Source organism: Pecten maximus, chromosome 1, assembly GCF_902652985.1.
Source record: "Pecten maximus chromosome 1, xPecMax1.1, whole genome shotgun sequence".
NCBI lineage: Eukaryota > Metazoa > Mollusca > Bivalvia > Pectinida > Pectinidae > Pecten > Pecten maximus.
In genome coordinates this window covers 55637589-55651103 of record NC_047015.1, presented here as the reverse complement: position 1 = coordinate 55651103, position 13515 = coordinate 55637589, and the positions used below count along the sequence as shown (strand labels likewise).

At 36.1% G+C, this 13515-nt stretch overlaps 1 protein-coding gene across 1 annotated transcript; it reads right to left on the bottom strand.

The window, feature by feature from the left end:
- Positions 1 to 247: 247 nt before the first annotated feature.
- On the bottom strand, positions 248 to 13460 carry LOC117338539 (alpha-L-fucosidase-like). Its single transcript, XM_033899900.1, has 8 exons — positions 13008 to 13460; positions 10725 to 10831; positions 7429 to 7559; positions 6141 to 6274; positions 5539 to 5636; positions 4375 to 4507; positions 3263 to 3433; positions 248 to 2563 (listed from the first exon to the last, which is right to left on the bottom strand). Exons 1-8 carry the CDS (start codon positions 13355 to 13357, stop codon positions 2236 to 2238), a joined length of 1452 nt encoding a protein of 483 aa, XP_033755791.1. The 5' UTR covers positions 13358 to 13460; the 3' UTR covers positions 248 to 2235.
- Between the last annotated feature and the right edge of the window lie 55 nt (positions 13461 to 13515).

Here is a 13515-nt window from a genome sequence, read left to right as displayed (position 1 = left end):
CACAGACATTTCATGTTTTACAGTAGGTAACCACGTCCCTACAATTTTGTTAGGACTTAGTCGAAAACACATGAGACTCGGCTCTGCTGTTTTGTAGGTTTCCAATGACGATTCAAGTGGTACAGAAAGTGAAAGAGAATATTATTATATATATATGTTGTCAAGTAAACATTTTGGTGTCTACAGTAAAACATGAAGTATGTCACTTGTTTGACTGCACTGTGAAATGATTTAGGAAAAGACAACATAGATCTTCATATTATCTTTATTTGAGGTTTAATTTTCTCAAAAAACATTAACAAAAATACTTAAAATAAACAAATATTTATAGAGATATCTTACAAGTGATAAGTGAGAGATATACCATTATACAACTGAGGTATGTGGACTAAAAATCTTTAGCAGCTCTCTGAAATTAAGATGTTTAGGATTTTTCCATGACTGCCACAGAATCATTTTCCGTGAGATTGTTATGACAGAGGCACATTTTTCAAGAAAACGAATATATTATTTCATTCTTTTAAAAAAAATACCGACATGCACTTCAGAAATAGGTAATCTATATTGATTTAAGAAAAATTTCATATTTCAATATGGTTGAAATTTAATTTGAAGAAACTATTCAACCACTGATAATATTTCTCTCAAATGTATAACCTTAAATATATGTTTTGGCTAATTTTTTTTTCCACCAAATATTTCAGTTGCAATTATTTTATAAATAATGCTGGTAAAATAAATTAAAGGGAGACAACTACAGACTAGATTATGCTTGGAATTCTTTTTTGGTGTAAAGATTTCTTTCTCCAGTGCCTGAGCAATTACAAAAGAGGATTTCAATAAATCATCAAGATAATATAGTCATTCACACACTAAATACATAATATGTAGGTAAGATATATATATATTTTCAATTTCATTACTTCTAGTGCTTTTATTGTTTTAACACATATAGATTTTCGAAGAAAAATCAACACATCATCATTACTGTTCACAATATCTGAAAATAGAATATTTACATGTATAGAATAAAAAATACCATTCATTCTACTCATAAATCAGGTGAGTGAAAGCAATCTGAAAATAACTCTATGAGATAATTGACATGCATCACAAAAACATTTCTATTGGAATGTTTGAAAAAAATATTAGGAATAAAATCATGCCAGATTTTTATTCCACAAGACAATCTCATCAATGGAATACTTTGAAAAACATATATTTACATGAGCAAAAAAGCCAAATAATCTAACCGATGAATTATAAAACAAAGATATTTCTTTACAAAATCTTGTCGTTAATTTCAAAAAAGGAAAACAAAATAATGATTAATGAAAATCAAATGAGATTGCCATAATAATATATTAAGTAACAATAAGAAAAACAAAATATTTTGAAACATAAGCACTAGAAATATAAGTAAACATTTACAATATGTTTAATAAGATGTAAGCGTGTTAAAAATGAGTATACAACATATAGAAGTCATCTAAATGAAGGCTATTTCACTTCTCTGAGGACAAACCAGTTTGTCAATTATTTAATGTAACATTTCAGGCTTATTACATCTTGAATGAGCTGCAGATGTTAATACAGGATTTAAAAGTCTTTGACAAGACTTGTCTGAAAGTGACATCAGACTAAAATGTCTGTAAATGAACATATCTCATCTTATAGATTAACTATTTAGTCCACAGTGAATGAAACAGGCCTTGTTTTTCTTTAGTAACAGACTAAAGATATAATGATCGCAGGATCGGTCCTCAGTAGAAGTTTTACCATTTGTATTGCTCAAACTCTCTTATAAATATAATATTCAAATTTACTGCCAAATTTAAGTTGAACATGTTAACTCAGATCTATATGGGATAGAATAGTGTATACAAAACAAAATCTATAATTATTTAAAACATTTCGTAATCAATTTCAAATGTGTTTCGTCTAGTTTTGAGTGTTTTCATAAAATCTCACAAAGGGACAAAAGCTTGTTAAACTAGTGATGTGTGAAGTGGTGGAGTGGATTATAAATATCATAAAAACTCACAGGGACTTGGCAATTGGTACAAAAATATCGTGCCTAATTTGACATCCTGTCAATATAATTTTAAAAAATGCTGCTCTTTTTTTTAAATACCAAAATAAAACCTGTGAATTATGCCGTCACTATGTTTAAACAATGAACTGAATACCATCCCTGTAATAAGAAAAACAACAATGGTGTCAGAAAAAACAGTTTCACAGGAAGTCCACCATGTCTATAGGCTTGACAAAGACATCTTTGTCAGGTTTGTGATGATTTGGTACATGTTGGTTTTCCAAATTTGTCATCTTCAGGACCCATGCATCATAGGAAGGCATCAAAGGGACAGGAATGTTTGGAAACACGATCTCGGTTGTGTTGTTTAGTCCAGCATAGAACTTGAACGGTTTGTCATATCCAAGCATCTTGATGACCGTGTTTGGTCCAGTGATTGGAGCTCCTAGGGTCTGTACATCATACTCTGGCCATGTTAGGATAATAGCATACACAGATGTTCCATTGGCGTCTTTCTTGGATGTATACCTAGAAAAGATATTCATCATTTGTGTATCCAACAAAGACCGTATTTTACAATGGACAAACCCAATCTCGGGGACAAGCCCAATCTCGGGGACAAGCCCAAGCTCGAGGACAAGCCCACGCTCGGGGACAAGCCCAATCTCGGGGACAAGCCCAATCTCGGGGACAAGCTCACGCTCGGGGACAAGCCCAATCTCTGGGACAAGCCCAATCTCGGGGACAAGCCCACGCTCGCAGACAAGCCCAATCTCGGGGACAAGCCCACGCTCGCAGACAAGCCCAATCTCGGGGACAAGCCCACGCTCGCGGACAAGCCCAATCTCAGGAACAAGCCCATGCTTGTGGACAAGCCCATGCTTGGGGATAAGCCAACCCCTCTATTTTATTATTTTATATTGCAGGGCAGGTTTTAACAGGCAATCCACAGTCAATTTTGATATCATTATCCAACGGCTACAACTCTTGTATAAAGTGGGACAGGTGATACAACATGTGAATGTGACATACGCATATTGGGGCCAACCCAACAGTAGTAGTAGGGGATTAAAGGGAACTAATTACTCTTCTTGTTAACAACAGAGTGAACAGACAGAATGACAGACGGATGGATAAGGTGCAATTTTATAAACCCCCTCCCCTGTAATTCTTCTGTCAACAAGGAATTGAAAACTCAACAAAAATGTGCAAAATGAAATAATGTACCAGACACTTTTGTCAAATGTGTCACTCTGTGTGTGCCAGGGTTTAGATTTGTAGATAGCCTCTCCGTTGACCTTCATCCATGCTCCAAACTGTCTCAGCCTCTGTTCAAAAATCGGGATGATTCGTCCATCAGCTGTAGGGCCGACATTCATTAATAGGTTACCACCACAGCTGTTTATACAAAGATAATGAAAATCTCAATCAATACTCTTTGTGTAATTAAAACTAGTCATCTCTTTTCTCTCTATTTTAACTGTTGAATCTTTTCCACTTTTCCTCTCTAGCTCTAGACAAGCATTTTTTTCTCATCACGTTTTATGTAAAATCAGTGATATAAGCATCATCAGACACCCACAAGACTCTGTTTGAGTTGAGTCCCATGACTCAGATAACAGAGCAGAGTCCCATGAGTTTCCAACAATAAGCTGTTTGATGTATGATACAGGGCAAATTCAATTAGTCCTTACCAACAGACATCAAAATAGTCGGTTAAGAAGTATATTTAGTTTTACCAACAGATATCAAAGTTGTTGGTTTCAGGAGTATAATAAGTTATTTTCCGTACATATTTTGTAATTCTAATTCCTGAAGCGAACGATGCAGGTGGCCATGCAGAATCGACAATTTCCAACGGTATTACATGTAACTGGTGAAAAAGGTCAGCAATGGCCCCATTGTGTGGCTATACATCCAACAAACTTCATATATAATTATGATCCACTCTGACCTTGACATTTGGACCAAAACGACATTGTCCTTAACCCGGTGACCTTGATTTTTTGGTCAGTTAGTTTCTTGTTGAATTCTGACCAACTATTGCTTGATAATGTCCTAACAATGTTCTCCAGTGGGGAATTCTAGTATTTCTATGAAGGGATGCACAAAGTGTGACCTTGACCTTTTGACCTTGAGTTTTATTGTGAACTGAACAAATTTCCTGTAAATCGAGCCATAAAGTAATCCGCCATGATCCAAGAATCACAGATTGAGAGGCTAATTATCATACAGCACAAACTATCCGCATTCAAGGCCCTAATAAATTTGACTTCCTGTTACAAATCACAACCAACCATTTTGATGAACTCACACTTCACATGGGCACCATGACATACCTAACGGTCTCGGCCATCACAGTGATCAGTTCGTTGACAGAACGACAGTCCTCGGCAGTGACATCACGGCGGTGAGTCCACGCCCTTTTATCCACTGTCATACAGTTCTCCCATTTGGGAGTGAATAGTTTTCCTGTGAAAAGAACAAGCAACAAGCATATGGAACATTTTTGTTAAAACAAGCATGCTGGGTATTGTTAAAGTGTCTGTATACATATCCCCTGCCGACCCCTAATATAAATAGTAACAGTGAGCTTGACCTTGACCTAAATACCTTGAAACTTGAACTTGTTCTCATACTGAAGTTACATACCAACTTTCACCAACATACCTTAACGCATGGCGGAGAAAAATGTGGAAAACTGAGTGGACGGACGGACTGACATTGAGGAAACCTAAAAATAGCCCCCTCCCCCCCCCCCCCCCTCCCCAGGGGACTAATAATCTATTATTAGGTCTAATAATCTGTTATGAGGTCATCTGCCAGATGTAGGTTTTCCCCAGGTTTTCCGGTTTCCTCTCACACTAAAACCCACTGAGTACTTCTGTCTGGACCAACAGGAGTGATAAATATAAGTCTGTAGAACTTGATTTGCCACTTTTGTAAAATAAATATCCTCTGTATTTAGAAATAAATGGTTTACTTGACCTGGCAGCGAGGTAGTTTTTGCCTACAATGGCTGCATATCATAACAAGAGGCCCAGGGACCTTAAATGTCACCTGAGTACTGATTTGTACACACTGATAGATGTTTTACTTATAAACGGCCATTTAACACATCTCAGCCCTATGACCTTGAAAGCGGGTCAAGGTCATTTATTTGAACAAACTTGGTAGCCATTCATCCAGCATGCTACTGGTACATTATCTTGACCCTGGACCTCTTGGTTATTGAGAAGTCATTTAAAGATTTTTAGACATTTGACCCCTGTGACCTTTAAAATAATTCAAGGTCATTTATTTGAACAAACTTGGTAGGCCTTAATCCCAGTATGCTACTGGCCCAATATCATGACCCTGGATCTCTTGGTTTTTGAGAAAAAGTGAAAAATGTAAATTGCTTATGATTCACAATGGACGATGCAGGACCAAAGGCGATTGCATAAGGTCATTTGAGACTTACCAGTGGCAGTGACAGATATATCAACTGATAAATTTCCTACCTGGGTTGAATCTGTCGTTGCAGTTCCAGAAGCCTCCATGTCGACATCTGGTGTTATTTCCCCAGCGGTCATTGGTCACCACTGTATCTTTCACTGGACTGAAAAAACACATTTCAACAATTATACCACAGTGCTGAATGATGTATAACATGCATGTACATGTATAATGACCGGCAGGTGATTCTAAACATAATGTGGATGATTTATATACGTATCTAGATTTATAATTCTGCTTCAGGAAAGAAGTGGTATTCAGTCAAAGAACACTTCCAATAGACTCACCCTTGGGTCAGGTTTGTTGTGTAACAGAATATCAGAGCTGATCAATACAAGGAAATCACATAAAGAAAAACAGAGAGATTTCTGTCCAATACTATTTTGGTAATTAGAGGAACAGATATAATGATTGACAGTCTGAACATGACAAAGACAAAAATGTCAGATGGTAGGAAAACATAAATAGTTCGGCTTTAATATAATGCACAGGTTATAAAATTTTTATCCTTTCAAACCTCTAACAGTAAATTTGACAAAGAATGATTCCTGAAATCTTCAAGCCATGAATGTTATATGTAGTGCTACAAATATCTAGGAATCCGTACCTTTCATTGTAAAGCCAGGCAATAAATTCTGTAGAGTTCCAGTAGGTATCCTCAGCCTCCCAGTCACCGTCGGACCAGACAACATCAGGTTTGTAGTTGTTGACAAGCTCATACAGCTCAGGCATAGTCTTTCTCTAAAGAGTTATACATGCTACATTACTGTAATACTGTATTTATCCTGTAATATACACTATGTTACTGTAATACCGTATTTATCCTGTAATATACACTATGTTACTGTAATACCGTATTTATCCTGTAATATACACTATGTTACTGTAATACCATATTTATCCTGTAATACACACTATGTTACTGTAATACTGTATTTATCCTGTATAACCATGTTACTGTAATACCGTATTTATCCTGTAATATACACTATGTTACTGTAATACCATATTTATCCTGTAATATACACTATGTTACTGTAATACTGTATTTATCCTGTATAACCATGTTACTGTAATACCGTATTTATCCTGTAATATACACTATGTTACTGTCATACCGTATTTATCCTGTAATATACACTATGTTACTTTCACACCGTATTTATCCTGTAATATACACTATGTTACTGTAATACCGTATTTATCCTGTAATATATACACTATGTTACTGTAATACCATATTTATCCTGTAATATACACTATGTTACTGTAATACCATATTTATCCTGTAATATACACTATGTTACTGTAATACCGTATTTATCCTGTAATAAGTCCAGGTGGAGGGTTACAGGTGATATATACCATGTCATGTTACTGTAATACCGTATTTATCCTGTAATATACACTATGTTACTGTAATACCATATTTATCCTGTAATATACACTATGTTACTGTAATACCGTATTTATCCTGTAATATACACTATGTTACTGTAATACCATATTTATCCTGTAATAAGTAATAATTCCTTAGTCCTGAAGTAAACTTACTCTAACCAGTTCCTGAGTCCTGTAGTTAATTAATTCACTCTAATGAATTCCTGGTTCCTGTAGTTAATTGATTTACTCTAACGAGTTCCTGAGTTTTGTAGTTAATTAACTTACTCTAACGAGTTCTTGAGTCCTGTAATTAATTAACTTACTCTAACGAGTTCCTGAGTCCTGTAGTTAATTAACTTACTCTAACGAATTCCTGATTCCTGTAGTTAATTGATTTACTCTAACGAGTTCCTGAGTTTTGTAGTTAATTAACTTACTCTAACGAGTTCTTGAGTCCTGTAATTAATTAATTTACTCTAACGAGTTCCTGAGTCCTTAGTTAATTAACTTACTCTAACAAATTCCTGAGTCCTGTAATTATTCTTCTTGTCAGCGATATATAACGGATTAAAGAACTCAAACAGAGAATGGTACACCCCAAAATGCATATCCTTCTTCTTCTTAACAGCAGTGGCCAGCTCAGCTATACAAAAATAAGACCAAAACATTTTCAAGACATTTATATGAATAAAACACAAATGTAAGAATGTGAAGTAAAGCCAAATATATATGGAGGAATCATGTATAATGTATCATTATACATGATGTGATTATGAATTCAAACAGAAATGAGAATATATATTCAAAGGTAGTTTAAACATTGCCGTGATACCTTCTACCAGTGGTATGTGGGCCAATGATTATTTAAAAAAAAAAAAAAAAAATATCATTGATGACGATTTTGAAAAGGCCAAAAAAAAAAACTATCATTGATGACGATTTTGAAAAGGCAATCAATTTGAAATTTCTGAAAGTGTTCATAAATCTTTGGCTTCGCAAATTTTTGTTATGTTACCGAACCAAGAAGTAGTTGATCTATTAATCTTACATTATACTGATATATTCATTGGTCGTTTACAGTGGACCCGCGATAATCCGGACGCCGATAGTCCGGAAAACTCGCAGTCCGGACGGAATAGCACGGGAACGGATTTCTGTAACGTTATTTGTACTCACCAGTCCGGAAATTCGGTTTCCGATTCCGGAAGCCCATTTTGGGAACGGAAAGTACTTTTCATTAGTAAATTTCCCCCGATAATCCGGACGATTTTTTCACCACGAGGAAAGAAAAATGTCGGGCAAGTCACCCGTGTCGACAGCTGTACAGACTATCGCTTGACACTGTGCGTAGTCATAGCGACCGCTGCCAGGTCATAGCCCCGGGTGTTTACCTGTGTTACAATGTAGCTCTGTTTTTATAACGGTACATTGCTTTTCTTTACGATCGACCTAAATGCTTCAGTATTAAAGGGTTTTATAGTGTAGACTGGTCTTGCTTTTATCAACTTGACGTACAATATCTATTATAGTTATTTTACATATTGCAATTTCGTAGTTAGCAATAATTAATTCACTAACATACAGTATGTGATACGATACTTAATCAATCACAAATGCATGTAATAAATTTATTATCGGTAATTAACATCACCAGAGACCTCTGACATCACTAACAATTGTGTTGGGTAAACAAGGATATCGGCTTGTAACACCGTTACGTGTAATGACGACTCATTGAAAGATGCATGTTATTAATTACACACATGGTACATTTACCGGGTCTTTCATTTCAGGTTCATAATTTACGTAAAAAAACGTACATTGTACATAGTGGGTCTTTCATTTCAGGTATTTAACGTATGTAATTTCTACTCGTTTGTGAACCTCTGGGACGTAACCCATGTGTGTTGTTTGTAGGTCACATATGTCCGCTATAAATAAAACAACTTTCACTTCACATGTTCTTTTAAAAACATTGTTTATTTTTTAGTTTCTACAAAATAAAAGAAAACAAGAATCATATCAAGAACATAAGTATATTTATTTTTTAAAAAGACTGACAATAAGACGTGTTTATGAAACGTCATTAAAACGTCCCGTATTGTATAGAGTCAAGGGAGATAACTCTTACACAACAATTTTTTTTGACCTGGTAGACGAAATTCGGTAGTCCGGAAAACTCGTAATCCGGACGGTTTGGGCTGGGAACGAAGGTGTTCGGATTATCGAGGGTCCACTGTATATTAACAACCATCAAATACTTTATTTGTGTTCAGTATTAAAATATTGATAGCAAAGGCTAAGCCATGTAATAAATATACTTGAGATGTACTTAAGATGTACATAAATTTTCTACAAAAGGGCAATTCTGTGCTAAATTTAGAAAACACATCATATCTGCCAATTCCCATTCATCACTGCCTTCCACAATTACTCATTCACAGTTTTATCTTTAAACACATTCATATCCTCTTTTAACCTTGAGATGGGGATGGAGGTTTTTTTCAGGACCAAATAAAACCAGTATTGTAATATTTACATTTGATAGACTTGTTATCTGTGTAAAAGGAATGGGTTGGTGATTCGTGTTAAATAAGGTGTCTGTCAACCAGCTGATCATGATGAAGCATGCTTACTTGGTTCATGATGTTGAGTAGTGCATAATTATCTGATTACCACATTCGAGACAAGGCCTGGGGGACCTGGGAGATCTGGGTTTGTTTGTTTGTTTGTTTTTGTTTAACGTCCTATTAACAGCCAGGGTCATTTAAGGACATGCCAGGTTTTGGAGGTGGAGGAAAACCGGAGTACCCGGAGAAAAACCAATCGGCCTACGGTCAGTACCTGCCAACTGCCCCACGTAGGTTTCGAACTCGCAACCCAGAGGTAGAAGGCTAGTGATAAAGGGAGATCTGGGTTCAATTCATATGTGGACAATTTGCAGGAAGGTGTTTTCTATAGTGCTAAACTAAAATAACATGATAGTGTTCAGGTATTGAGAGTCTAGGCTGAAGAGAGTTGGGAAGCCACGATAAAAAAAACTCAAAAAAACCCAGGGAGAGTAGTGTAAAAGGATTGATTCCAGCTTACAGGCACCTTGTTTGCCAGAGACTCTGGTTTGATCATATTTACTGCTAGCTGGGGAAATTGACAGGTGTTCCAAAGCACCTAAAAATCCCACCGTGATGGGTCGTACTAAGAGTCTTTGTTGAGTAAAACTGGGAAATCTTAAGAAAAACAGGGGGAGTAAAGTATAAACGGAATGACCTGGTATGCCAGAAACCTCAGTTTGATTCCTGTCAGAGGGACTTATTTGTCAGAGTTACTTCCCTTTGTTCCACTATGTCAATGGTATAGCAATATAGCTTGACAGCCAATTCAGTGTGGTCCGAGAATGGTGGGACTTCGTTGGTGTATGTATTTGTGTTTTTCCCTGTCCTTTTACATCAGTAATGAGACAAAGAAAATAAAGTCTTGAATCAAAACTTGTAGGGATTAATCTAGATTTTAGGGGAAACTACCCTTTTTTTACCATAGGGGAAAATCAGTTCTGAAAAGGGGAAATTTAAACATCACAAAGTTTCAGTTTTTTGCTTTAAAAACACATTTTCCAAGTAAAAACAGCAAATGGTTAATTAGGAAAGCAAATCTGGAGTATTTGGGAATATGATTGCCATAAAAATGAGGGAAAATACAATATTTCTGTGAATTTAACAGCAGTCTGAGGGGAAAAAAGGAACAAATTCTGAGGGGAAACTACCCATAAACGGTAGTAAAAAATCCCTAGATTGATCCAATTAAAACTTACCCACTAGATCTCTTTTGGGTCCAACGTCACCAGCATTCCAGTTCCAGGAATAGTTGGATGGCCACATGGTGAAGCCTTCATGGTGTTTTGTAACCAACACCACATATCTGTATAAACAGAGGCAAACAATTTTTGTAAACATGGTTATTTTCGCAGTATTTAATTTTGTGATGTCGAAATGTAAACTATACGCGCTGGGGTATTTTTCGCGATTGACCCACCTTCGTTTCTAGTTCAAGTTTACTCAAATTAATATCAAAATAATACACGTGGGGGGAATTTTTGCGATCAAAAGTGTCCTGCATAATTAGCGCAAATTTCCCCCTCAAGTAAATTTCCATGTTTACAGTAGTCTAAACATACATATTTGAGTGATAATCTTATTTTAGCATTTTTTGGGGTAAGATGCCAGGGATCAATCTAGGGATTTTTTTACTGCCGTTTATGGGTAGTTTCCCCTCAGGATTTTGATCCTTTTTTCCCCTCAGACTTTTGTTAAATTCACTGAAATATTGTATTTTCCCTCATTTTTATGGCAATAATATTCCCAAATACTCCAGATTTGCCTTCCTAATTAACCATTTGCTGTTTTTACTTGGAAAATGTGTTTTTAAAGCCAAAAAACTGAAACTTTGTGATGTTTAAATTTCCCCTTTTCAGAACTGATTTTCCCCTATTGTCCAAAAAGGGTAGTTTACCCTAAATTCTAGATTAATCCCTGGGTCATGCATTACGCTTAATTTCTATTACATTAATCACACTTTCTATAAACTATTTCTATATGAAAATAATTTTGGAGCGTGCCCCAATTCATCATGATCTGAAATCAATTCATAGATTGGCAGTTAATTTATTTTTCAAAATTAATTATCATTAAGTATCAATAAAACATGCAAATAGTTAATTATAGTCCAAGTTCCCTCTGGCCCTTAGGTCTACACCAGACATTTTGTCAGGACCAGATTGAGGAAACCCAGGCTAATTTGATTACTAATAAAATCATGACATCTTGATAAAGATGATGTTAGCGTTTGGGCTATGGAGTTCAAAGGCATATGGATGCCATCTGATTTTATTTTAAGATTATATTGTAGCAGTGCCAGTGTGTTAACTTATAGTAATTTTATCGTGTCAGATCTCCATTTTATTACATTGAACTTGAAGTACCCGTAAAATAGTTAAAATGCAATCTAAATCTAGCACATAACTTACTTAGCCCAAGTTTCCTCTGGCCCTGACACCATGTCACTACTATATGATAAGAGGGAATTCTCCAATGATGTTTGGTGTCACCAAGATTTTGGTGCAAACACAATAAAATCGGGCATGACATAACATCTACCTCACATATATGGATAAATCAGATATTTACATGTATTACCCCAAAACACCCATTTAGTCCCAAATTGATGTTATATTCCGTCCGTATAGACCCTCGTTTTTCACTGGTCAAAATCTCACTTGACTCGACGCCATAATGCTAACTATGTAGTCGCGGGTAGCATATTAAAATCACCCTAAAAAGTGTGTGATGGAGTGAAAAGAAAAAAACCCATTTATTTCTATATAATTTACTGCTTAAAATTTGTAAATAATGTATTCTTGTATTAAATATGATGGGTTTGGGGAAATAATAAGCTTAGTTTTCTTGACTTAAACTATGCAATAAGAAAACACAATAAATGATATTTGGTCTTTTCGATCCATTGCATTCCGATTCGGATGGTTATATAAGTTGCACTGTCACTTACAAAATGGCGGGTCAACAGTGTGGAGTTTTAACCAGTATAAAGCGAGCTATATATATGTATGGTATATGGACGGAATAGAAAACCAGGACAAAATGGGTGTTTTGGAGTAAATAAATATGTGACATAGGTGTTATGTCACACGTACAACCAATTTTATTATGTTTGCACCAAAATCTTAGCGACACCAAAAATTAAACGGTGTCGGAGAATTCCACGTTTTCATATAGTAAGCCTAGTGCGCTCTGGACCTACATCTGACATGGGCCGTTTTTGTTGTTGCAGTCCAAACGGTTCGTCCAGTTGGATCGGTGTTGTTAGTTTATGAACCAAAGACGGACCTGGCGATTTTTTTTTATTTTCAGACGATCCTTGACAAAAACTCTCAAGGCCTGTATTAACAGTTTCGGGTCCATCAATATATATGTTTGAAATATTACATTTAAAACCTGACGAACCGGTTTGTCCGCATAAACGAACAGGCCCATGGTGTCAGGGCCAGGGGAAACTCGGGCTAGTTATTAGGCCTACTCACTTTGCTCCGGAGGCTTCAAAAATATCTGCCCATCCGTCAGGGTTATAAAAAGATGCGTGGAAACGCGGTCCAAAATCAGCAAATGTGAAGTCTGGTCCATAGTTATCGTGTACAAACTGCACGTAGTCAGGATATTTGTGATTGTAAAAGTAGACAAACCAAGCTGACCTGTATGCGGGCACAGAAAATAATCCCCAGTGCAAGAATATACCAATTTTGGACTCGTCGTACCATGCCGGCAACGGCCTTGAGTCTAAGGACTTCCAGTCGGGCGTATACGTCACTGCATGTGTAGCCGATAGGCCTACTATGAATGAAAATATCTGAAGAAATGCTGATTTTGCCTCCATGATTGTTTACAATCACGAGACTTGTCCCAGTCGTTATCTCAACGAAACACAAAATGCAGCAAAGGGTACAAAAAGCAAAAGGCGGAAATGTTTTACGTTAAATTAGGCCTAGTTGGTCAATCGGAACTCCTCGTCATTTTCTACGAAACGAAACTAGA

Excerpts from the sequence above, each read along its gene's own strand:
- LOC117338539 (XM_033899900.1), bottom strand. The coding sequence starts at position 13,357 with ATGGAGGCAAAATCAGCATTTCTTCAGATATTTTCATTCATAGTAGGC. Across the intron at positions 5,637-6,140 it reads GCCTGGCTTTACAATGAAAG|TCCAGTGAAAGATACAGTGG; the intron begins GTACGGATTCCT and ends GTGTTTTTTCAG. Across the intron at positions 4,508-5,538 it reads CAACGACAGATTCAACCCAG|GAAAACTATTCACTCCCAAA; the intron begins GTAGGAAATTTA and ends TTCTTTTCACAG.